General features: G+C 50.2%; 1 protein-coding gene across 3 annotated transcripts in view; it reads left to right on the top strand.

Moving 5' to 3' along the window:
• Positions 1-2,194: 2,194 nt before the first annotated feature.
• OVOL2 (ovo like zinc finger 2) overlaps positions 2,195-25,503 on the top strand; it is a 29,312-nt gene continuing 6,003 nt past the window's right edge. Inside the window, exons 1-3 of one of the 3 annotated variants that reach the window (XM_061126410.1) lie at positions 2,195-2,417; positions 3,103-3,323; positions 13,312-13,501. In XM_061126410.1, coding sequence (XP_060982393.1) covers positions 2,318-2,417; positions 3,103-3,323; positions 13,312-13,501 — 511 coding nt within the window. In that variant the 5' untranslated portion in view covers positions 2,195-2,317. Of the gene's footprint in view, positions 2,418-3,102; positions 3,324-4,096; positions 4,196-13,311; positions 13,502-25,503 lie in introns of those variants that run through there. The other 2 variants (XM_061126411.1, XM_061126412.1) reach the window with 2 other exon arrangements.

Below are 25,503 nucleotides of genomic sequence, written 5' to 3'. Positions count from 1 at the left end.
CCAGTAAATATAAGAATAGGTGTGCATCCAACATGGTCAAATAAAAGTGTGATTAAACCTGTCATGCTCCACCTTAACCCCCTAAGTATTGAGCTACGTTTTGAGATTTCTTGCCTTAGATCCTGTCATTCTACAGTGTTTTCAAATAATAGACAGAGTGAATCAGATACTAGGTGATTTGAAATCCAGTGGGAAAAAAAAAAAAAGAAAAAAACTCTGTTAATGGGGTTTTTGTTTTCTGTGTGTGTGTGTGTGTGTGTGTGTTTGTAAAAGAAGGAACTTTGAAAACAGTGAAGTTTTAAAGGTTTTTATGAGATGGGGCATACTTCCATGATCTCACAGTTTCACTCTATTTTTACTTTCATTCAACCAAGCGTCTTCTTCTAACCAGGCTCCAGTTTGTTGGCAGATAAAAATACACTCGCAGAGGCTCCCAGAAGCTGCGCCATCGGCCTCGGACGAGAAAGAAGCCTGGTCTCCTCGTGCCGCTATGGAGATGTCTTCCTCTTCCTCCCCCGGGTTCCCTCCGTTCCACGTTTTTTTCCTTCTGCGTTGATCGTTCGCAGAGAATATCTGGGGTCCAGACAGGAAAGAGCCCGAGAGGGGTAGCCCTTGAGGGCAATCCCGGAGGCGGGGCGCGTCTGTCCCCCGCAGTCGGGGCTGAGCTGCGCCCCTCTCCGAGCACCCGGAGTGTTGCCGCCGAGCCGAGAAATCCGTTACCAGGCTGCCGTGTCCCCAAGGGCCATTCCAGGGCGGAAGAGGACGGGGAAAACCGCTGTGTTGATTCTCCCGCCCTGTGGGCAGGTCGCGCTGCAGGTCAGGTTACAGACAGGTGAGTCGGGCGGTTGGGCGAGCGGTTGGCGCCAGGGCACCCCGAGCCGGCCGCGCCCCCGCAGCACCCGGAGCTGGCACACGTCTGATCCCCAGGAAGGGGGGTGACCCCGCGACCGTGGAGGCCGTGCCCCGCATCCCTGGGCACATCCGAGCAGGGGCATGGGACCGGCGGCGGGCCCTCTATCCCCCAGAGCGGGTACAGCTGCTCTTAGAAACTTGGCATCCTTTTCTTACCAACTCCCCTTCCTTCTCTCCCCCCCCTCCCCCCACCATTCCTGGCCCTCCAGGTATAAAGGTAGATTAAAAAAACAAAAACAAAAAACTCACACAAAACAAAACCCAAACCCCAAACCTAAAATAAACCCTCAGCTATCCAGCCAAGCTCCCAGTAGGGGCGGTAAGGAGAGGTAAACCCATCTTGACTGGCTTCCTGAAAAGTATTTCCCAGCCTCAGAATTTGGGGAGCAAATGGTTGGGGGAGGCAATCGGGAGTGCGCGAGGATAAAAAAATTGTTTTGAAGCTGCGTTTGCATAACTAGCACTTGGCTTTTTTTTTTCCAGAGTGTTTATTTAGGGGTGAGAGGGTTCGCGGTATGGACGGGGCTTGGGGTGGAAGCAAACGGACTGGTTTTTCTTAGATTGTATGGCACAAAATAACGTGTTCTAAAGATGCTGAACTTTTTTTTTTTAAACTGTGTTTACTGGGGGGTGGGGGAGCTGTTGTAGATGAAGGGGAACCGAAGCCCCGAAGTTCCCTCTTTACCGGATCAGAATCCCGGGCGTCTCCCCGCGGCCTCCACACAACTGAGACTTCAACAAACCCAGGAATGATCCACAAGGTCCAGAGGAGCTGAGCCATTTTCTGGCTTGCTCATCGGAGACGAATCCACGGGTGGGGGCCGGGGTGCAGGCACTAGCGGGAGGCCCCAGCTCTGAGGAGCAATGCCCCGGGAAGCGCGTGCCGGGTTTCGTTCCAGGAGATCGCCCTGAAGTGCCTGTGATGCGGCATGGGGCAGGGGGTTCAGAGAGAAGCGTCCTTCCCTTCTTACAAAGGGGAGGGGGAAGAATCAGACGTTAAATTCTTTTGCAAACATTCATGCCTAAGGAAGGGCTGGAACAGGCAGCCCCGGCCGCCGGAACCGGTCGGACAGGTAGCGAGCTTGTTGACACCGTTATGTTGCAGGGCGCATGCTCACTCCCAAGTTTCCTGGTGCCTTTTCTATTCCACCTTATGAAACTTTTTTCCTCGGCGTGGTCTCACCCGCGATTTCAGGCAGAGGTGTCGCGGAGCCCGGAGGCTGGGAGTCTCCCGGCGTGCGGGGGAGAGGCCCGGCCGCGCGGCGGCGGTGGGGGGCGGAGGGAGGGGGCAGGCGGGGCGGGAAGGTGGGCTCCGGCCGCGGGGAGCCGGGGACCAAGCCGCCGCCGCCTTTAGCGGGGAGCAACCGGGACTAGGGGCCCGCAGTCCGGGGAGAGGGCCCCCACGATGCCCAAAGTCTTCCTGGTGAAGAGGAGGAGCCCGGGGGTCTCGGTCCGCAGCTGGGATGAGCTCCCGGACGAGGAGAGGGCAGACACCTACATCCCAGGTGAGCGCCGCGCGGGGGCCGGGCCTGGGCGCCAGGTTCCTGGGGTGGGGGCAGGGGTGGCCGGGTCCCCTCTGCTCCACGACCCAGGCTGGACTCCCTCCGTCCCCCATGCCCCTCCTTCGGGGGAGGGGGGAGGAAGTTACTGGGGCACGAGAGGACCGAGAGTGAGAGGCTGGGAACCCGCGACGCCCTGCACCCCCTCCCCCCTAGTGGGCGCCTCTAATTGCCCGGCGGCGGGACCGTTGGCTGCGGCGGGCGGAGGTGGCCCAGGAGGGAGACTGGGGGCCAGGAAGGGGCAACCTCAATACCACATCCTCATGGGGTTGCACAGGGATGGGTCAACCTCTCCGGGGCCAGGTGGCTCGAGATCGGGTCCCCCCATCAGCGTCCCAGGGAGTGGAAATTTGGCGCGCGGTGTCCCCAGCTGCGCGTGGCCCTCCGTACCTCGTGGGCACGGGAACTGGGAACGAAGAGCGGACGCCACCCCCCCTCCCCGGACCCCGAGCTTGCTCGGGAGCCCGAGTCGGGGGCTCGCTCGCCCACCCCCGCGGCGTTGCCCACTTGGCGAGGTGCCCAGGTCCGGGGAGGGGCGGCGGCGGCGGCACCGCCCGCAGGTCAAACTGCCGCGGGCGCCCGGGCCTGACGCCGCGTGTCTGTGTGTCGGGGTGCGGCCCTCGCTCCGCAGTGGGCCTGGGCCGTCTGCTCCACGATCCCCCCGAGGACTGCCGCAGCGACGGCGGCAGTAGCACCGGCGGCGGCAGTAGCAGCGCGGGGGAGCCCGGAGGCGCAGAGAGCAGCTCGTCCCCGCGCGGCCGGGAGCGCGAAACCCCAGAGCCCGGCGACGGCGAGGGCCCTGATGGACACCTGGCGGCGAAGCAGCGCCCGGTCGCCAGGTCGAAAATCAAGGTACGGAGTCGACTCTGCCCCCGCCGCCACCTGCACCACGCCCTGGCGTCGGGCTCCCGGGGCCGGCGCCCCTCCCTGGCGCGCCCCGGCACCGGTGCACCCTGCGCGCCCGCTGCGCCGCTCCTGCACCTGCCCTTGGGTCGCGGCCAGGGCGCCTCCGCGTGTCCTCCTGCCTGCGGGCTTGCCGGCCGCTGCGCCCGTAAGACCCGCTCCCCGCATGGGCACAGCCCTCCCGCGTGGCCTCTGGAGCTGCCCAAAGCGCTCAGACACAGACTCCTTCCCCCATTCTGTGCATAGCGCCTGAAGTACAACCAGACGGTTGGCATTCCGGGGGTGGGAAAGGAGAGGCCCCAGGCACTGGGATCCCCTCCTCTGGGGCGCAGTTCCCAGCGCTGTTTGAACTCGAAGGGAATTTCGCCCCGTTCCTTGCGTTCCGAAGACAGTCGTGGGAGCTTGGCACACAGTAGGTCTTTCACAGTAACAACTATTCCCAGCGCCAATTATGAAGTGCCCGTTAGACACGAGGTCTGTGCCGGGCACTTTTAAACTGGTGTTTATCAAATCTTCTAGAATCATATGGACGGATAATCGGATTCAACTGCAAATTGCCCCATGGCCCCGCCCGCAGTGGCTTGCAGTGTTTGTTTCCCTCAGTTCTCGCGCTTCGGTCCCCAACCCCCACCCAGCCTCTTGGAATTGTAGGCCACAGTTTATCACGACGCCCATCTGCGCTTTCCTGGGTGGAACTTCCAAGATTGCCTGCTCAAAGGTATCCGCTACCTCCAAGATTAAGTCCCATTCCACTGACTCACAGCCAGCCGGAGCCAGGGAGTGGTGTTTTTACGAATCATATGACCCCAGCTTCTAGCCAGGTGGGCCTTAATGCGAACCTTTGCGGGCTCCAGTCCCTCGGTGTAGGTGTTAATTCTTCGGCGCTCCTGGGCGGTCCCAAAGCGCCCCCTGCCCCGGCCGGGGGATGGGGAGGAAGCCCTAGAACACTGCGGATTGGGAAAACTTCCGTTACTTTTGGTGGGAGGGGTCTTCCCTCCCCCGTGCATATATTCCTGGCTCCTGGGGCTTGGCTCTGGGATGGGCTGGAGTGATTTGGTTATGAATTGAGGCTAGATGCTTGAGCTAGGAATCCTTAGGAAAGACAGCTTTTAAAGGATGCTGCCGACTGGGTGTGGGCATCCTGCTTGGAAAGGTTCCAAGTCAGCTGGGGGGAGGCTTTTCTGGGCCTCGTGGGGTTAAGTGGGAGGGACAGTTTGCCTGAGGCTGCTACCTCTGCCCTCCAGGAAATTCTACAAAGTGTCTCACTTGCATATTTACCGCCTGGCTGGAAAGACAATTGAACCGTTGTTTGGGGGTTGGTACTAGCTAGTTTAAACCTCAAACCCCCAACTGCCCACATTGCCCTGGAAAGAAAGTGGCCGGGGGAAAAATATCCAGTCCCTTAACCACCATTTTATGAGATCTCTGATGCCCCGGGCCAACAGCTCCACTGGGGCCCTGGATTAAGGGAATGAAGAAATTGATCTTATTCCAGGATGTTTGTCTTGGTGCTGCCCCCAGGGGTGGGGGTGGAGTGTAGAGTTTGCTCCTCAACCATTAACTAAATTTCCAGAGGAGCTTTTGTTTGTTTACTGAGGCTGAAGTTCAGGTTCCTTCTCCTCTCTGCTTCCACCTGAAAATAGGAGACATCTTGGCGTCAAGATGCTCCAAGATTATAGAATTATCAGCCATGGTATAGTCCATTTTCAAATGACTGGTCAAACCCCCCTTGACTTAGCAAGTGGTGGAACTTTAGAGTTCTGTGCAAAGTACAATGAACTATCTAAGAGGGGGAAGCCACTGGAGCAAGATGTATTTTTTTCAATGACTGGAAGGCACTCATTAAACAGTTGGTTCTTAGAACCAGAGAAGGGCAGAGAGAAGCTCCATCCACAGCATTTAGTGCCTGCAAGGCAGCCAGTAGATAAAAGTTGTGCCACCCTGGTGTTTCAGAACCATCTGACAGTAATGGTTAGGGTTCTACGCTCTGGCTTTTGCAAGTTGCTAAACCTTCCAGGCTTCAGTTTCCTCATCTGTAAACTGGGAGTGTTAATAGTAATGACATTTGCCTCAAAGAGTCGTGAGGATAAATGAGTCAAGCAGAAAACATGGTAGGTGCCCAGTGACTCCAGCTAGGATTCTTTGGGTTGGCGGAGAGACACAAATACTATATTAATTATTAACACTATTACAGGAAAGTGAACGCTCAACCAGAAGCACGAGGCAAGATGCAATACATTCTGAGCAGAGGGAGGTATGAATTCGAGGGCAGTGAGAGAGTGTGAAGAGGCAGGCTTTAGGGCTGAGCCTGAAGCTTGAGTAAGAACAGGACTCAGTGCTGAAGGGAGGATGGGAAACGGGCCTGGGGTCAGGGACAGTCAGGGTGAGGAGCTGGAAATATAGCTGGGATAGGCTGAGATGGTAAAGGGGCCAAGCCGTGAAGTGTGGATGCTCCTCTGGGGGCGGATGAGGGGCCGTGGGAGAAGGAGAACCTCATTTGGGTCCATCTCACTAGCTGCGCTTGGGAATACGTTTATGTGTTCTAAGCCTCAGTTCCCTGATCTGTAAAATGGAGAAATAATAGAATGGGCCTCTCAAGCACTGGGGTAGACAGTGGATACAAAATGCTGAGCGATTTTCTTAGTGTATAAACTGCCCAGTGGGGAGTTAGCTGATAGTGACCTGTGGCAGGTTTTGTTAACGTCCAATATTTTGTTGCCCCCAGCAAGGACAAGGGATTTACCAACTGGTTTGGCTGGATTTAAGTATTATTTGAAAAAAACTCACCCGTTTGATGTTTGGAAGGCAACATAAGCCTCATCCCTAACTCCTTGCCTGTTGACTTCAATCTCCCAAGACAGAATTGGAAGCTCCAATTCCCCCACTAACCTTGTAACTCACCATCTCCTTGGCTGACCAGACTCCTCTTCTTGACCCTAGAGCCACCAAAGGCAGGGAACATTCCTAGTGGGCTCATATTTGCAGCAGCTGGTACAGTAATGCCTGACTCATAGGAGGACGTACGTCAACATGGAAGAGAAATACAGGCAGGGAAGGAGGAGTCAACAGTCCCTAGACATAAGTGACAGCATTTGGGGAAAAACAGGAAGGAAAAAGGGGAAAATGCTTGGAATGGATACTTGAAAAAGCTTAAATTAATTTAAAGGGGGAAAAGGAGAAATAGGAGAACAACGTGTGAGCTGCAGATGATGGTTAATTATGGGGCATTAAATGGGGTAAGTCTTTCCTGGTGGCTCAGATGGTAAAGAATTTGCCTGCAATGCAGGAGACCTGGGTTTGATCCCTGGGTCAGGAAGATCCCCTGGAGAAGGAAATGGCACCCCACTCCAGTATCCTTGCCTGGAGAATTCCATGGACAGCGGAGCCTGGCAGGTTATAGTCTATGGCGTTGCAAAGAGTCGGACAAAACTGAGCGACTAACACTTCCTTTCAAACTGGGATAAAGAGAGACCAGGCTGAGCTCCCAGGAGTGACTCCCAGAGCCACACTGCAGAACTGCGCTGCCTAGGGAGCTGCTGCGGTGGCCGCTGTGGTTACTGTTTGCCCATCATGATGCTTCTGCTAATGCAGGGTGTGAAACAATTGCTGCATACTTGCCTCGGCTCAATTAACTCAGGCCTGCCTGAAGTCAAATCTCCAACAGTGCATGTAACTGGTGGAACCCAGGTCGCATCTAAAGACCACAGCTGTGAGGGATTCTGGGAAATGTTGTGTCGTGCTTTCTAGCCTCTCCTATGCGGGATGGTCCACCCCAGAGCAGGGACAGAGGCTGAGCCTGTCCACTCACAGGATCTACTCAGGGACTCAGATGTGGTCCAGTCCCCTCATATTTATGGGGAGAAAGATAAAGCCAGAGAGGTTGTTTTGAGTTCCTCACGGGTGCTAGTAGCAAAGCCCAACCGAAGGCCCCTTACTCTTTAGTGTATTGTACTGTCGTTGTGGTGGTGTTGTGTAGTTACGCTGTTGTGCTGCCACCTTAGCCACTAGTGTGACATGAGGGAACCTGAAGCAGTTTCTACCACATGACAGGGAACAAAGCTCAGGGTTATCCCTCCCTCTCCCACACATCGTGCCCAGACCCATGGGCCTGTCCCTGGGAGGTGTCAGCACACATTTTGCAGACTACAAGCCCCATCAAAATGTCAGTGTGGGCACCTGCAAGTGTTTTAGCCCCGGTTTCTTCTGGATGATAAGGATATGTTCCCTTCAGCATCTCTGCATTTGGGAAGACTGCATTCTGCCATGTAGTGGAATTGTGATGCTTAAGGATGCAGGAGGGGTATTTTTGTCCCAAAGAAATTGGGGAATTACACTTAGCACGTTTTGAGCACTCAGACCTTAAGCAGATGTGTCAGTGGCAGTCTTGTCCACGTGGCCATGGAAGGTAGCCTAGACCCACGATAGCCTACTGCAGGAAATAGGTCCATTAATTTAAGGAACTTGTGTGGTGGAAGCATCCACAGAAAATAAAGGATTTTTTTTTTCCTTTAGAAGTTGATAGGTAGGTGACCTTAGCCAGCTTTGAAGTTGGTCAGAGGGCCAGCCCAAGTCCCCACCTCCCTGGATGCTCCTGAAGTCTTCCGTAGCTCCGATACAATGATGGGTTTGTTTCTGCTGCAGAGGACTGTTTTTCAGAAGAACTAGAGGGGAATTTTATGTGTATTTTAAATGAAAGCTGAGATCCTGAAGAAAATAGGACAGCAAATAAGAAAGCGCCAAGCTGCAGGGTTGGTGAATTAACTGTCTCTCTTCATCTTTCGGCCCTGAATTAATCGCCAATTAGTTAATGAATCTCCAGACTGATGTCACCTCCCACCCTGCATGGTAGCTTCCCCACTTGAGTGCTGAGCCTTTTGGAGAGTTAATTTTGGATTAAGGGTGAGACTATTAAACTTTTTCAGAAGATGACACAGTATCTGGAGCAGTACCCTGTAATTGCACACATTAATAATTTCTATATCAAAGCATGAGTATTGACACCAAACGGTAGCTTCTAGTTTTGTTGCCAATGGAGATAAGAGAATGTTGGTTTTTAGAACTTTTTCGATTTCAGAGTTGCAGATGAAGGACTACGGGCTAGTGACCCACACTGAAGGTTACTTTCCTTTTCATCAGTGAGAGGAAAACTCAAAAGACAGGTGGAGAAACAAGGTTTTGACCAATTACATTTTATTTAGGATCACAGGATGCTGGAACTTGTCAAACTCTAAGAGTTACGATTTACCGAGCAACCAGTATTCCTTAACAATCCCAAGAGGCAAGTATCGTTATTGCCCACATTTTATGGGGGGAGGGGTGTGAAATTACCCTTAGAGAGGTTGAGTAACTTGCCTACTTCCCAGACTGAGTGGTAGAGCAGGATTTGAATTTAAGAAAAGAGCTCATCTAATCCCATTTGGGGCTTCCCCTGGTGTCTCAGTGGTAAAGAATCCACCTGCAGTGCAGGAGCCCCAGGAGACAGGGGTTCGATCCCTAGGTCGGGATGACCCCCCTGGAAGAGGGCATGGCAACCCACTGCAGTATTCTTGCCTGGAGAATCCCATGGACAGAGGAGCCAGGAGGGCTACAGTCCATGGGGAGGCAAAGAGCTGGACACGACTGAAGCGACTTAGCACACACACATATGGTAATCTTAAGAGAATGTGATACATCTATTACCATTCCAGTGATCTGCTGCTGCTTCACAGATAACCCCAGATTTAGTAGCTTGGTATAATGTTTTACAATATCTTCTAGTTCTGTGGCTTGACTATGCTCAGCTGGGTGGGTTTTGCCTGGGGTTTCTCTTGCGGGTGTAGTCGGATGCCAGTGGGACTGGAGTCTCCTGGGCTGGATATCCAGGAGGGCTTACTCAGGTGGCTGGTAGTCAGTCTTCTGTCTTTTTTTCTAGCTGCTTTCATTATATGATCCTACCATCTTTTTTTTTTATTTTGTAACAAGTCCCTATTGATGGACATATAGGTAGTTTTCCAGCCTTTTGCTATCACAGACCAAATTTCCAGGCATATGTGAAGTGCGCTCTGTGGGATAAATTTCATCTTTAGAAATTTATCCTCCAAATGTTTTTCTGCAGAATTCTTAGGAATTTCTCTCTCTCTTTTTTTTTTTTTAAATTGATGTATAGTTGATTTACAACATTGTGTTAGTTTTACAGGTATGGTGAAGACATTGTATATATATATATACATATATATTTTTTTTCCTGATTCTTTTCCTTTATAGGTTACTACAAGATATTGAATATAGTTCCCTGGGCTATACAGTAAATCCTTGTTGGTTATATATTTTATATATAGTAGTGTGTATTTGTTAATCCCATACTCCTAATTTATCCCTCCTCCCCTCCTTCTTTCCCCTTTGGTAACTATGTTTGTTTTCTATATCTGTGAGTCTGTTTCTGTTTCATAGATGAGTTAATTTGTATTACTTTTTAGATTCTACATATAAGTGATATCATATAGTATTTATCTTTCTCTGACTTCACTTGTATGATCATCTCTAGTTTTGTCTATGTTGCCACAAATGGCAATATTTCATTCATTCTTTTTTTATTTCATTCTTTCTTATGGCTGACTAATAAGGCATCTCTCTTTTCCTTCTGATGAAGGAATTTTTCCTTCTCTTTTGTCATTAAAACAATTTTTTTCTTGGCCGTTCAGCACATGGGATCTGATTTCCCAACCAGGGATTGAACGTGTACCCCCTGCATTGGAGCTTGGAGTCTTAACCACTGAACTGCCAGGAAAATCCTGTGCTTTCTTTCTGACAAGTGAACTAGTTTGGCAGAAGCTGGCTTTATCAGCCATGATCTTTTGCCTTTTAATTAACCTTACATCTTTCAAAGAGAGACTCTCTTCAGAGGCTCTGGATACAATTCATCACTGTCTGGGGCTGGACTGCTCAGGACACGTTTACAGGCAGCAAGTGGTCCTTTCTGGGGATTCTCTGGATAAGCATTTAGCAGTGACTCTGTTTTCCATATTGTGAAATGGGGATGTGCATAAACGTGGAGAAATGGGAACGGTGCCTTCGCTCAGGCTCAGGGGAGAACTTTTCCTTTTGCTTTGGGAAGACCAGAGGGAAGTTCCCTGAGAATGGGGTGCCCTCCTTCTGCAGTCCCCTCACTCCTCTTTGCTCCCCAAGGTTAGAAAGCTGTCTATATCTTGCTCAGATGGCCTGCTGGCCCTGCACCGCCTTCAGTGGTTACTGACCCCCTCCCCTCTGCCCTCAGCATTTTCTTCTTTTCAAACTAAAAAGTGTCACTGATATCAGATTTCCACCCTGGACTGTCATAGGAGGTATCTATGTTGCATGCAGAGCATTTTAAAAATAGGAATTTACTGAGAGGATTAAAGTAAATAAGAGTCCAGTTTGGAACTGTGGTCGGCACGTTCCCCAGGCACGTTGATGGCAGGGCTTTCAGAAAACAGCTCTCCCTTTCTTCACGTTTCTAATCAGAATGACGAGGGTCATTTGCCTGTGTTCTATTTTATTAGCTGTGCGACCTCTCAAATGACCTTCTTCCTGTGTAGAATTGGCTTTGAGAAGCTCCAAGTACCCTTTGCCAAGATTTGGGCTATATTTTGTCTTTTTCACATCCCTTCAATGGAGGCAGTGACCAGAATGGGGACTTGGGCACTGTGGACGAGGGGGAGACCATGACCTGTCCTGGTGACGGGAGAGCCTTGGGCACAGTGGAGTTGCCCTCGGGCTCTGTCACGTCCCACCACTTCAGCGGACACAGGGCAGAGGTGGGGTATGAGGCAGGAAGGTCTTTAGACTCAAGCCCCGTGGTCCTCTTATATCTTCCAGTGTGCCCCACCTCCCTCTGTCCTCTGACAGTCCAGTTCATCGGGGATCCCAGGTAGAGCCCTGCCCTTCTCCACTTCTCTGGTTCCTCGGCTCTCTTCATCAGCTGCTCTCCAGGGCTCAGGCTGGCCAAAACGGACCCCACGCAGCTCCTATTTCCCAGCCCTCTCCTGAATCTTCTTTGCCCTTCCCCCATCTTCTTCCTCCTCTTTGGCTGAGACACTAACTTCCCGAGAAGCATGTTTTCTTGCACAAGGGCACCCCCGTCCAAGGTTAGGTGCCCCTCCGAGCAGCCTCTTGCACCCTGGACTTCCCAGATGGCAGTGGCTTGTGCCTAGGCCTGTGCCTAGACCAGCCGCTTCTTGGGGACAAGCCATCCTGATGACGGGGCACCCTCCAGCTCGGAGCACAGGCTCTGTCTGGGATTAGGCACACATTAATGTTGGCTGAGACTAAGATGGAGCAACTGAGAATGAACCGCTAGAGGGGGCTGACTGAAAAGCCCTGCTCTGGGGTCTTCACCTTCTGCTACCTTTGAGTTGTTGTCCAGCAATTCTTTCTGACCTGCACGGTGCAGGGCTGCCATCTAGGCTTGGGGCCTGGGGGTTGGAACCTGCACAGACACTTTCTGACTTCCACCAGGTGTTTAGTTGAGGAAGACAGGTTAACCCTGAGGAAATGCTTCTGTGTGATGGAAGCCTCTGGAATGAGTTGGAATAAAGTGCTAAACCATCTGAAGGCCAGTCCTTCATGTCTCAAGTGTGGTCCATGGACTGCACCGTGGCGTCTCCTGGGAGCTGGCTAGAAATGCAGCATTCAGACCCCAGCAGACGTCCTGAATCAGAAGTTGCATTTTAACAAGACCCCCAGAAGATTCGTGTGCACACTGGGGATTGAGGGGCTCTGGTATTAGGGGTACCGGGACCAGTTTGGGCAGGCACTGCAGAGCCTGGAGAAGCTTATCTGGGAGGGAACAGGTGAGCTGGGCTTGGTGAAGCTGGTACCTCGGGGGGATGAAAGGAGGATGTTTGAGACTTGGAAGGTGTTAAGCCAGGAAGGGACCAACTCTTCTTGGGAATGACACTTGTCTGAAACAAGTTTTTTAGGTTCTTTTATGAATAGAATTTTGGCAGAACAGTTGGCTCCATCTTCTAAAGGATCTAGGAAACCTTTGATGAACATAACAGATCTGGTGTTTTTCATCACATAGTTAGAGATTCTGTTTTCTTCCTTTGAGGCAGCAAATGCAGTTGAGAGAGTGGAGCGGACTGTTCAGAACCTGGGATTTGATTATGGTTTTTCTGGTAATGAAGCCGTGGGATCCTGACCAAGTCCCTTCGGAAGCCAACTGTCATTTGTTCATGATTCTGGGTCAGGAGCTGGGGCATGGCTGGGCTAGGCAGTTCTCCTCTGGGCCGGTTTGTTGACTCAGCTGGTGGTAGTCCTGGGTGGGCCGGAAGGTCCAGTGGCCCCTTATCCACACCTGGCACCTCACTGCTCCTCCGCTGAGTTGCTTGGGCTTCCTCACAGCATGGGGTGCTCCGGCTTCTTGGTGGCCTCTGGCTTCCAAGAGGGAGGAGGGAGAAAAGCCGCTGCTAGGTCTCTTAAGATCTGGAAGTGACACAGGCTCTGCCAGATCCAGGGGGCGAGGAGACAGTCTCTTTTGATGGATTCAACCTCGGTGCAGGCCCGGAAGGAAGAAATTGACTGTGGCTGTCTCTGGGGGCTCTGGGGTGTTATCAGACCTACACTCCTCTCTTCTTTCTCCCTTCCATCTTCAGCACTGGCTTCCCCCTCAGGGTATGAGGTGGCAGCTAAGAGCTCTAGCAAGCAGGAAGGACTAAGGCCAGGAAGGGCACCATCCTCCTCCTTCCAGAGAGTGTATCTTACTAGGGTGGTGGTCCCACCCCCACTTGCTGGGGGCGGGGCGCCGCTGGAAATCAAGAGCATGGATGTAGGGGGAGCTGCCCTGTTCCACCGCTGCCCAAAGCCTACACCTGTTGGGAATTTTTAGTAGGGGGCGGGGCAGGCCAAGCCAGGGCCAACCCCTCCCCTACCCCCCGCCCCCCCAGCCCCGCGCTGGACCTCACGCCCCTCTCTGCCCCAGTTCACCACAGGCACCTGCGGCGATGCGGCCCTGCATACCTGCGACCTGTGCGGCAAGGCCTTCCGTCTGCAGCGCATGCTCAACCGGCATCTCAAATGCCACAGCCAGGTGAAGAGGCACCTGTGCAGCTTCTGCGGCAAGGGCTTCAACGACACCTTCGACCTCAAGCGGCACGTGCGCACGCACACAGGTGAGGGGGCGCGGCGCGAGCTCCCGCGCCAAGAAGGAGGGAGCCCTGAGCAGAGCCGTGTTTCTGGGAGGATCGCGGGGCGGGGGTGAGGGGGGCGGAGGGAGGGCCATTTGGAGCCAGGCCGCCTGCCAGCAGTGCTCCCTGGGGCCCGCGACCACCCCCCTCTCTCCTGGTCTCGCCCCCAGTGAGATGCGATTGGAGGCAGGTCACTGGTTGGGAGTGCCCTGGGATGCCCGCTCGGAGCATCTGGGCGTCAGGTGCAGCCATCGGGCCGGGCTGATGCTGGAACGCGGTTCCGGTGGTCCCTCTTGCAGATATTTTGTGCTTCTCTCGGGAAGTGAGCCTGTCTCAAAATAGCATCACGTTGGTTCCTCCTGGGAGCTCAGAAAGAAAAGAAAACACTCAGCGGACTTAGCGCTCTCCAAGCCTTCTGCGGGGGTGGGGAGGAAGGGTCGGGGCGCGGGAGGTCAGGCGGGCGGGCAAGTGCCTGCCCCCTCAGCCTTCCTCAGTGCCCCCTTCTTGTGCAGCGGGTCTGAGTCCTCACCAGCTCCTTCCACAGACAGCCCTGGGGGGTGCCGGCTCGCTGTTCTGCCGGCATCTCTGATTGCTGGTAGCCTCCCTAGTTTTGTGTAGGAGATGTCTGGTCTGCAGGCTTCTCCTTGAGGGCCACACCTGTGCCAGAGAGATCCCTTTAAAAAAAACTTTGCTGAAGTGAAATTTTCATTTAAATTTTCATTTAAATGTAACAATGCATCCAGAAAAGCACACATGTCATAAGCGCACAGTTTGAGAATGTAGGAGTTTCTACAGAGTGAACACACCCATCTAACCAGCGGGAGTATTGACAGACCCTATAAGTCACTGCCCTGCCCCGCACCCCCTCTGGTCACTGTCACCTTACCTCCGAGAGGCACTGTTAGCCTGACTGATGTTAGCAGCGTCACTGACTGTTGTCTGGCTTTGAATGTGATGAAAGTGGAATCAGTAGAGGATGCTCTCTGGGGTCTGGCTTTAATGCTTTCATTTCAGTCCTGAACATGAGAGAACCTGTAAAAGTTTGACCTCTGTGTGGCCAGGCTGACACCTTGGGTTGAAGCAGGAAGAATGCTTAGGGAGTGGCTGGTGGTAGGGTAATTACGGAGGGTCCTAAATAGGGTGATGTAGGTGGTAGATGTCCTGTGGGTGGTAGATGGTCCTATGAAAGGTGGAGGGGTTCTGTGGTTGGTAGGGCAGCCCCAGCTATCAGTGAACCCAACAAGTGGCTACAAAGCTGGTCTAACAGGCAACTAACCCAAAGGGTTGAGAAACTGGGGATCGGTTGCCCAGTCATTTGTCGTTGGTTGTCCTGGAGAATTCCTCAGCTTTGCATCTTTTTCTGAGGATGTCATTGAGGGCATGGCCTATTTCTTCTGCAGCTCCTTGCCTGATGGGTCCTCTGGCCACTCCCTGATCCTGGATCCTGGCCTTTAAGACAAAGTGAAGGGGGGGGCTCAGGGAGCATTGTGGGCTGCTGGTACGGTCAGGTAGAGTAAACATGGAGCTGCCTCATCTGTGACTGAGTTAATTCTCCGTTAGTGGAAATATGAGGGACTGACCACTCTCAGGGAAGAGTTTGCAAATTGAATCGGTCACATAGTGGTTAAGAAATCCAGATCTGAGCTAGCTGTCTGTGCAGGCTTGTCCAAATTACTTTTGTTTTGCTTTAGTTTGTCCATCTCTAAAGTAGGCGTGGGGTTTTAATACCTATCACCTAAGTGATGGCTGTGAGATTTCAGGGCAATAATGGTGTATAAAGTGCTTTGCACTCTGTAAGCACTTAGATCAGTTCAGTTCAGTTCAGTTGCTCAGTTGTGTCTGACTTTTTGCGACCCCATGAATCACTGCACGCCAGGCTTCCCTGTCCATCACCAACTCCCGGAGTTTACCCAAACTCATGTCCATCGAGTCGGTGATGCCATCCAGCCATCTCATCCTCTGTTGTCCCCTTCTCCTCCTGCTCCCAATCCCCAAGCATTTAGTAAATATGAGCTATTAGAGGTGGTGAATGTTGAAATAGTTGGCAGAGTTTTCCTGAGGCCTGAAGACTCACCTCTGTGCTTCCAGAGACCTCAGCCCACATAGAGAGAAAGAACCCAAACCCTAGACTCCCCAAGAAAGCCAGAGGGTGTGCCAGACAGAAGAAAAAGTGGCATCAGGGAGGCTTCTCGGAGGAGGTGTCCTCTTGGTTGAGCCCTGAAGGAGGAGCAAGATTTTTATAGACCTCTAGTGACTGCTAAAGGAGAGGCCGAAAATCCCAGGGATCCTGCAAGCTAGGCGGTACGGCCCTCTCACCAAAAATATCGTGAACTCTAAAATTACAAAGTGACTTGAATTTTTTTTTTTTTTTGGCCATGCCATTGCAGCATGTGGGATCTTAGTTCCCTGACCAGGGATTGAACCCTCACCCCCTACAGTGGAAGAGCAGAGTCTAACCATAGGACCTCCAGGAAAGTCCAACTGATTTGCATTTGAGTCTCTATTGGACAGTTCTTAGATCACTGAATCTATAGATAATGATTTTAATTTTTTTTAATCATAATTTTAACTCTTAAAGTGACTCCTCCTTAAGCTTCTTAAGGGGCCCAGAGCCAGTTCTAGTCCTCTGGTCTTCTGATGTTCAGCTGTGTCCAACTCTTTGCAACCCCATAGACTATAGCCTGCCAGGCTCCTCTGTCCATGGGATTTTCCAGTTAAGAATACTGGAGTGGGTTGCTATTTCTGCCTCCAGATCTTCCCGACCCAGGGATTGAACACACGTCTCCTGCATTGCAGGTAGATTCTTTATGGTGGTTAACAAAAAGTATTAAGGAAATGTCTTGAACCTGTTTTCCCTGCTCTGGTTTATTTTCTGATGGAGACTTGCCTCCAGGTAATGAGGAACCAGAGAGAGGAGTCAAGGGCTTGTTGACAGATTAGCTGCTGGCAGATCAGCAAAAGGCCACCAGCTGTGGTCATGCTGCTGAGCGGGAGCTGGAGGGACAGACCTGGCCTTCTGGCTCGAGAGGCCCGCCCTGTGAGCTCTGAGCTCTGTGCCAAAGGGATAATTGGTAAAAAGAGCAAAGACTTGGGAGTCCTCTGACCTTGTAGTTCATATGAACCACCTCACTAGCTCCAAAGAGCTCACCAGAATTCTGTGAACTTGGCTTTGCCTTTGGTTGAGACGCAGATGCTGGATTTTTACTCTGGACAGTGACAGGTAAATGTTGTGTTTGGACCAGAAGCAAAGATGTGGACAGTTTTCCCAAGTACAGTAGCTAGTTCAGTGAAGGTTGTGGTTGCTCCCAGTCTGGTCGGGCCAGTCCATGATTAGTGTAAAAACTTGCCTAAGAACTCTGGAGCCTTGTTGTGAGAATTGGAGTGAAAGCGTTGAGAGTTGGACAGAGCTGGGTGGGGCCCAAAGAGCGGGGTGAATCCCCTCCCCCTCATCTCCTCCTGCTCTCTGCAGCCCCAGAGAGAGCAGGGCGTCTAAGGAAAGATTCAGAACAGGAGGAAACATCTTGGAAAAGACCCAGGGAAACCGGAGCCTGGAAATGTCTGACCTTAATATCCAAGTAGATGAAAGAAAAGATTAGACTTCTCTTTTGGATATGACTTCACCAAGGAAAGAGTAGATTGCGGGTGTGCGAGTGAGGTGGAGGGTTGGGGGGAGTAGCCATGTGACATCTGACTCCAGGTTGAAAGAAACTGGAGTAGAAAGAAGCTCCGTTACCATCTTGTGAAAATATATTGGCAAACGAGTGGCTATTTTCAATCCAGATTCTTTTAGGTTGGGTTCCCTACAAGCAGTTTCTGAGATGGTGATTCTTTTTCTTTTTTTTTAAAAATAATTATTTTTATTTTTAGTTATTTGGCTGTGCCCGGGCTTAGTTGTGGCATGCAGGATCTTTAGGTCCCTTACCAAGGATTGAACCCAGGACCCCAGCATTGGGAGCGCATAGTCTTAGCCACTGGACCACAAGAGAAGTCCCTGAGATGGTGATTCTTATAAACCGATGTATTGAAGGGTAGGCTCTTGGGAGAAGCCTACAAGGCAGGGGGGAACTGCACAGGATAGCAGGGATGTGGCCCTAGCCTGATCCCACCGGGGTCTTGGGTGGGACTGGCTCTACAGGCCTGTCCTGCCCCAGGCAAGTGGGGGCCCACTCAAGGGGATCCGGTCGGGGAACCAAGAGCACTCACTGCACACAGAATAGAGGGGTTTGCCCTGTTTGAGAAGAGTTGACAGGGTCACTGAGGCCAGTGTCAGGTCAAAATGACACAGAGGACAGAAGGGGAGAGTTGGGGAGAGCTTTCAAGAAAGGAATGTATATTCAGTTCACAGCCCGTGAAAAATGTCATGGGTCTGTTTTTAGAGAATATTCTTTTGGCTTTGTTTAGCTGTTTTAGGTTGAACCAGCTGGCCATCCACGGAAGGAGATGGTTTGGTTTTTTGGTGGGGGGAGATCTGTCATTTAGAGTAGAATGGCGCAACCAGCATGGGCCAGACTTGGTACTCACCGTCTCTGCCCTCGATGCCTGGGACCCTGAGCACCACCGGCACCTGGGGGCGAGATGAAACGCCGAGTCACGTCTGCAGAGGTTTCAGGTGTGTGGTCTGGGTGTTGTTCGTCACTGTGACCAGATGTACCAGGCTCATCAGACAAGTACAGCCTTAATTGAAAGCATTTTATTTTCCTCATTTGTAGAAGTGACTACTTACTGTGTGAAAGACTCCAGTCGACATAGAAGCTATGAAGGGGAAAGCATAGCTGCTGTAACCAGCTGAAGAGGGCACATATGTCTGGGGTCACCCGCCCAGTTTGTGGGAGGCTCCAGAGCCTGTAACCCATGTTGGTTATACCTTTACAACTCTGGCTAGAATAAAAGAGTCAGTTCGAGGTGCTTGTCATTCCTGTGGAAGCTTCTGAGTTCCATGGGGGGACACTGAGGAATTCAGGTTGGAGGTCACTTGAGGGAATGTGGGGGGCTGTTGACCAGAGCAGTTGTGTCTGCCCTGCCCCCACCCTCACCCCAGCCCCCAAGGGGCCCTCTGGCCTTATCTTCCATCTTGGCCACATTGAGCAAGAGAGGAGGCCAACAAATCCCGTCTTGATTGAAGAGGAGGAAATGATGGTGTCGTTTGTTTGGAGGTGAAAGGAAAGGAGTGGAGAGATTGGATTGGGAGAGGCTTCAGTGGGGTATGTGGGGGAAGAATAGAGTTACCTCCACCCCTCCCACCCCAGGGAGCTGAGGAGCAGAACACAGACTCCTTCACTCAACAAGCCCTCCCCTCTTTGAGTTTGACTTACTTTTTAGCTACAAAAAATAATATAAAAGGGAAAGAAAGAAAAAAAGAAAAAAGAAGCCTCCTCTTCACACCAAGCCCTATTTCCACTCTTGAAAGCAAAGGGAAGTCGCTCAGTCATGTCTGACCCCGTGGACCATAGTCTGCCGCACTCCTCTGCCCATGGGATTTTCCAGGCAAGAATACTGTAGTGGGTTGCCATTTCCTCCTCCAGGGGATCTTCCTAACCCCAGGGGTCGAACCCAGATCTCCCACGTTGCAGGCAGACCATCTTGAGCCGCCAGGGAAGCCCCTCTTGAAAGCAAACCACCATTTAATTTTTTCCCCCAGAAATTTTTAGTACACACTGCTTTTTCATGTACTATCTACCTGGGAGACTGTTTCCTACCTGCACAGATGGAGGTGTCTCACTCTGTTGAATGGGTGTCAGCGCTTCTTATTGTGAGATGATGATGTAATTTCAGATATGGAGGCACTGTCATTTTTTTTCTTGCTCCAAATGTAACACTGTCTTTCATTTTCAGGGTGTTTTTTTTCCTTTCCTCCCTTCCCTATTTCTTTTGTTTCTCTCCCTCTCTTCTAATTTTAGAGAATGCAATCACAGATCTTCTTATATATCCTTTGCCTACTTGTGTGAGTCTTCCTGTAGATAATTTCCCTGAAGCTAGCTGAAGGGTAGACCACTTCTGATGTTTATGGGCGTGGTCACATTTCCTCTTGTGGATGTTGCCCTAAATGTCCACTCCCACAAGGTGGCCTGCAGAGAGCTTTTCAAGGAAGCCCACTTTTGAATAAAGTTTAGTAAAGGAGACAGACACAGTAAGCAGAACAAAACAGATATTGCCAGTAACAAAGACTTTTCTTTGGGGATATGTGAGATGAAGCTTGATTTGGCAGTAGAAATAGAACGTTTGAAAAGAAGGAACCCTTTGTGATAACCCACACACAGTATTTTCTAGACTAGGTGATACAGGCCCACAGCACAGCACTGAAAGTGGCTGGGGAAGGAAGTCTGTTCCTGCCTCTCTCCACCAGCTGCCTAGGGACCACATTTTATTATTTTATATATATGTTTTTGTTTTTTGTTGTTTTTTTTTTACCATGCCATGTGGCATACAGGATCTTTGTTCCCCAGTTAGTGATCAAACCCAGGCCCCCTTCTGTAGAAGCATGGAGTCCTAACCACTGGACTACCAGTGAAGTCCCTAGGGACCACATTTTAAAATTTTATCATTTTTTAAAAATTTTGATTTTTTTATAATTATAAAATGCTTTTTAAAAAAATTTCATCACGTGTCTATTCCATAATGCTTTTTAACAATTGCTGGTTTTTTTTTTTTTTCAATCACTAACATGCTTTTGTTTTTGTCATTGACAAATGATACTGTGATTGAATCATTGCTTTGACTCCTTAAATATTGCTTAGGTGTACATTAAAAATATATGTCTACGTTTAAGAAATGTAACGCATTAAAGAAGTCCTCTGCAAAATTGTTGTTGTTTTATCACTAAGTTGTGTCTGACTCTTTTGTGAGTAGGAAATGGCAACCCACCCCAGTATTCTTGCCTGGAAAATCCCATGGACAGAGGAGCCTGGCAGGTTACAGTCCATGGGGTCCTCAAAAAGTCAGACATGACTTAGCAACTAAATAAGAAATTCTAAAGTGTGTCTTTGCATTCTTTTGACCTGCATTGTAGGCACTTGAGGCTGCATCCCATTGAGTATTTACTGTGTGCTGGATCCTTGGCTCATGAGATCTCAGTTACTCCTCAGAGCAGCCTTACAAGGGGGTATTAATTATTGTCCCCATTTTACAGGTGAGGAGACAGGCATGGACTCGGTTGATGAGTGGTTGATGGGTAATGCCTAGGTTTCCAGTGGCCTTGGACTCTGTTACTGTCTAGGTGTTGGGGATGGTGTCTCTCAGTTCTGGAACCCCACTCCCAGCACAGACACGATTGGCCACTGTTCAAGAGCATTCATGTCCAAGACAGGGAGACCTTAGCATCGGTCTCCCTCACCTGGGCTCCTCTCTGGCCACCTTTTCGCCGACCTCCGAGTCTGTGGGGGAAAGGAGGACTCCAGGAGGTAGGAACTTGTTCCCAAGCCCAGAGTCACCAAGAGGCAGCTGCTGTGTGACAAGGTTTGCTTGCCCCAGTGAGTGAGGAGTGAATGTGGTGATGGGGTGGGGGGAGAAGGTTTGCAGAAGTCAGAATTAACTGCAGTAACGAGGTGTGGGGGCCTCCTGTTTCCCCCTCCCCGCCTCTGTCATCCACACGATGCAGGCTTCCAATACCCTCTCGCCCTTGCCATCCAGGCTGCGTTGGGTGCGGTGCCTGTACAGTTCAGCTTAGCAGCTGGATGAAGAGAGGAAGGAGATGTGACTCTGCATGTGGGCTTGTCCGAGGGGCAGGGCTCGGGACAAGCAGTGCAGCCCGTCCACCCCTCTTCTCAGGCCACCATGGGGTGGGACCTCCAGGAGTAGGGTGGGAAAAGCACCCACTTCCAGAATCTAGGAGTCATTGCTCCAGGTTAAAGCTATTGGAAGTGTGCTGGTTTCCCCACCAGCTGAGTTTGGATGTTTTAAAATAGTAGCGGGCTGTTTCCGATCCCTCCTGAAAGGAGCAGCTGGTCTCTGGGTGAATTTGTCTTGATGAGCTTCGGGTTGGAAATCAGGGTGATTCTTGATTGGCCAGAGGTGGTAACAGCCAGCTGCCTTGTGGGCCCAGAAGCCTGGGTAACACAAAGCCCCTTGTGGCCCAAACATGCGACCTACTTGGTGTATTCCTTTCGGGCAGGTCTCATCATAGCCCCTACGTTTGTAGAAAACTAGCCCCCAAGATGTGACTGACCTCTCTTTTCCTGTGCCAGTAGGGTTCATTCATTCATTCATTGAAAAGTGACTTGACAGTGACAGTGTTTGTTGCTCAGTTGTGTCTGACTCTTTGTGACCCCATACTGTAGCCCGCCAGGCTCCGCTGTCCATGGGATTCTCCAGGCAAGAATACAGGAGTGGGTTGCCATTTCCTCCTCCAGGGGATCTTCCTTTCTTTTCCTGGGCCAGGAGGGTTCGTTCATGCATTCAAAAATGATTTACTGAGCACCTATTATGTGCCAAGTGCTGAGCATTATAATGAAGTTTCTTTTGGCAGTTTTTCTGGAACCTGCAGAATATAATACAGGCCTGCCTTCTGCTTGGGTGGGCTGGAGGAACACCCTACCACAACACTGAACTGATGGGATTATTCTCACACTGAGTGTTAGAGGCAATGATGGAGGCTTCTGGATGTGGAAGAATAGTGGAAGCCATTCAGTTTGTTCAATTTGTTCAGGTTGGTTGAATGAGGGTGGGGAGTATTTTTTTTGTTTTGTTTTCCTTTTGACTTCCTTTATCATCTGTGTAACTTCATAAACAGATCTAGCTCTCCAGGAAGCACCAGTAAGGCACTGGGGACTTGTAACCTTGAGGAAAAGACTGGGGTGCATGTCTGCCTCAGACACCCCAAGTACCGTCCTATGGCTTCATCTGGCATCGCTTCAGACCTCAGCATAAGTAGCCTCAGCGTCACCTGGGAACCTGCTAGAAAATACAGGTTCTTGGCCCCACCCCAGAACCGGGATTGCCAGTGAGGGTGGGGGGCCTGGAATCTGTGTTTTGACAAGCCCTCTATCTAGGTGATTCTGTTTCGGACTCAAATTTGAGAACCACTGCTTTTGCTTGAATCAGGAGGTCTAGGGTTGGGGCTCGAGGCTCTGCACTTCCAACAGGCTCCTAGGTGATGTGATGTGGGGTGGACTACACCTTAGTACCAGGTTGTACAAGGCAGCATGATGTGATGCGAGGGTGTGGGCTGCAGCAGTGCTTCCTCAATCTCTATATCGTCTTTAAAAGATGGGATTTGGGTGCAGCTGAACAACAAAACACCATGGTGCTGCTAAAAAGGGATGAAATCAGGCTGTAAACACTACCATGGTAAAATCTCCAGGACTATTTACTTATTTTTATTTTTTATTGAAGTATAGTTGTTTTATAACATTGTATTAATTTCTGTTGTATAGCAAAGTGATTTAGTTATACATATATGTTCTTTTTTGGGGCTTCCCTGGTGGCTCAGATGGTAAAGAATCTGCCTGCATTGCAGGAGTCCTGGGTTCGATCCCTGGGTTGGGAAGATCCCCTGGAGAAAGAAATGGCAACCTACTCCAGTATTCTTGCCTAGAGAATCCCATGGACAGAGGAGCCTAGTGGAGTCAGTTGTATCTGACTTGTAAAGAGTCAGATACAACTGAGTGACTTTCACTATATGTTCCTTTTTTTAAAATATTCTTTTCCATTATGGTTTATCACGACATATTGAATATAGTTCACTGTACTGTACAGTAGGACCTTGTTGTTTATCCGTTCTATATATAATAGTTTACATCTGCTAATCCCAAACTCCCACTCAATCCCTCCCCCAACCCCCTCCCCCTTGGCGGCCACCAGTCTGTTCTGTCTGTGCTTCTGTTTCATAGATAGGTTCACTTGTGTCATATTTTAGATTCCACATATAAGTGATATCATATGATATTTGTCTTTGTCTGACTTACTTCACTTACTATGAACATCTCTAGTTGCATCCATGTTGCTGCAAATGACATTCATTATTTCATTCTTTTTAACAGCTGAGTAGTATTCCATTGTATATACGTACCACATCTTTAGCCATTCATCTGTTGATGGACATTTAGGTTGCTTCCGTATCTTGACTGTTGTAAATAGTGCTGTTGTGAACACTGGGGTGCATGAATTTTTCTGAGTTATAGTTTTCTCTGGATATATGCCCCGGGGCTGGGATTGCTGGGTCATATGGTAACTCTATTTTAGTTTTTTGAGGAACCTCCATACTGTTCTCCATAGTGACTGTACCAATTTACATTCCCACCATCAGTGTAGGAGGGTTCCCTTTTCTCCACACCCTCTGTAGCATTTATTTGTTGACTTTTTAATGATTGCCATTCTGACTGGTACCCTAGGAGTATTGTTAGGCAAAAAAAAAAAAGTAGATTTTGAAGATATCTTTTAATAGTTTGCTTCCATTAAAGCTAGGATAGTAAAATCATAATAAATTTCATTGTTGTATAAATCAAAAAAGCATTTTAGAGTGTGAATTTTAATTTTCACTATTTTTTCAGCAACTTAAACAATTTTTTCTTTTTTTGGCTGCACCACAGGGGCATGCAGGATCCTAGTTCCCCTACCTGAGATCAAACCCATGTCCCCTGTGGTGGAAGTGTGAGTCCTAACCACTGTACCACCCAGGAAGTCCTTGAAAATAACTTACCTTGATTGATGGTTTTGCATACTCTTTTTTTTTTTTTTTTTTCCGTACTCTTAAATTTTGAGCCTAAAGCTTTGGGGATTCCTGTGGGAAGTGGTCTTTCTGGCCACCAGGCCCTGAGATGGTCTAACTACTTGCAGCCTCCTCTCTGCTCCATGAACCTCTCTGGACTTCCAGAAGCCCCATCTCACCCAGTGGGGTACCCATGGGGGCGTGGGGGTGACTGTCATTTGATTGCTGAGCTTCTTGCTCTGTGTGGTACCTGTGACCTCTCCAGTCAGGAGGCAGGCCCCACTGATAGTAGACCAGATTTAAAGTCAGCACGAGATCTAGGTTGGAGATGCTTTCCTGACTGTAGCTAATGTCATCAGTGCTCTGCCTCTGCCCCTGTCCCTTGCCACTTCTGAGCACATCTGTCCACATCGAAGCTGACCACTGCGGGTGTTCTTGCTGGAGGCCCCCAACCCCACCTCCAGGCAGGTGGGACCTTCTGTGGAGAGAACGCCCCTCCCCCCAAGGGTGCTCTCCAGGGTGCTGCCTAAGCAGAGGGACAAAGACCCTAGCTCCCGAGGGGCAGGGTGACTCAGAGGTGTGTGTTCTCCTCTGTCCCCTACCTTGCCTGACCAGTTGGACCCTGGTTGCCCACTGACTGGATGACACCCCCCCTAACCTTGTCATCTCCCTCCCCTGAAGGTGGGGATTCACCTCACACTGTTCCTGGGGTCTCCCTTCCTAGAGGCACCTTCCAAATACCTCCTTTTCCAGGAAAACCCAAACTAAAATAAAATCACGGTTTACTCTGCCCACTCTGAAACCCAAACATTAAGGCAGGCAAGTAAGAAGATTAGAGTACCTCTTCTTAAAGCCAGGTGGTAGAGTTTTGCTGTTTGCGTCTGTTTTTATTATGTTTGCTCTGTGGACAATTTTGTCTACTGCCTTAACCATTTTCCTCATATTCTTCATCCTTGGTTATGGTGATTCTTTTTTTCTCCCTATTTCCCCAACCCAGGAGCCCCTGATGAGTATGTTTCTCTTGTTTCTTGGGGGAGTTGGACTTTATTGCATCTAAGGGATACCACACACTATCTGTCTTCCTCTGTATGGCTCATCTCACTGAACATAATGTCCTCAAGGTCCATTCACATTGTTGCAAATGGCAGTATTTCCTCCTTTGTCCTGGCTGAATGATACTCCATTGTAGATATGTACCACATCTCCTTTATCCATTCATTTGTTGAGGGGTACTTAGGTTGTTTCCATGTCTTGGCTGTTGTGAATAAAGCTACAGTGAACAGGGATGTGGAGATAGCTTTCTGAGATCCTGTTTTCATTTTCTTTGGATAAATACGGATAGTGG

This window comes from Dama dama, chromosome 23 (genome assembly GCF_033118175.1).
Source record: "Dama dama isolate Ldn47 chromosome 23, ASM3311817v1, whole genome shotgun sequence".
NCBI lineage: Eukaryota > Metazoa > Chordata > Mammalia > Artiodactyla > Cervidae > Dama > Dama dama.
The sequence above is the reverse complement of the archived record's forward strand: the minus strand, read 5'-3'. Positions and strand labels throughout refer to the sequence as shown.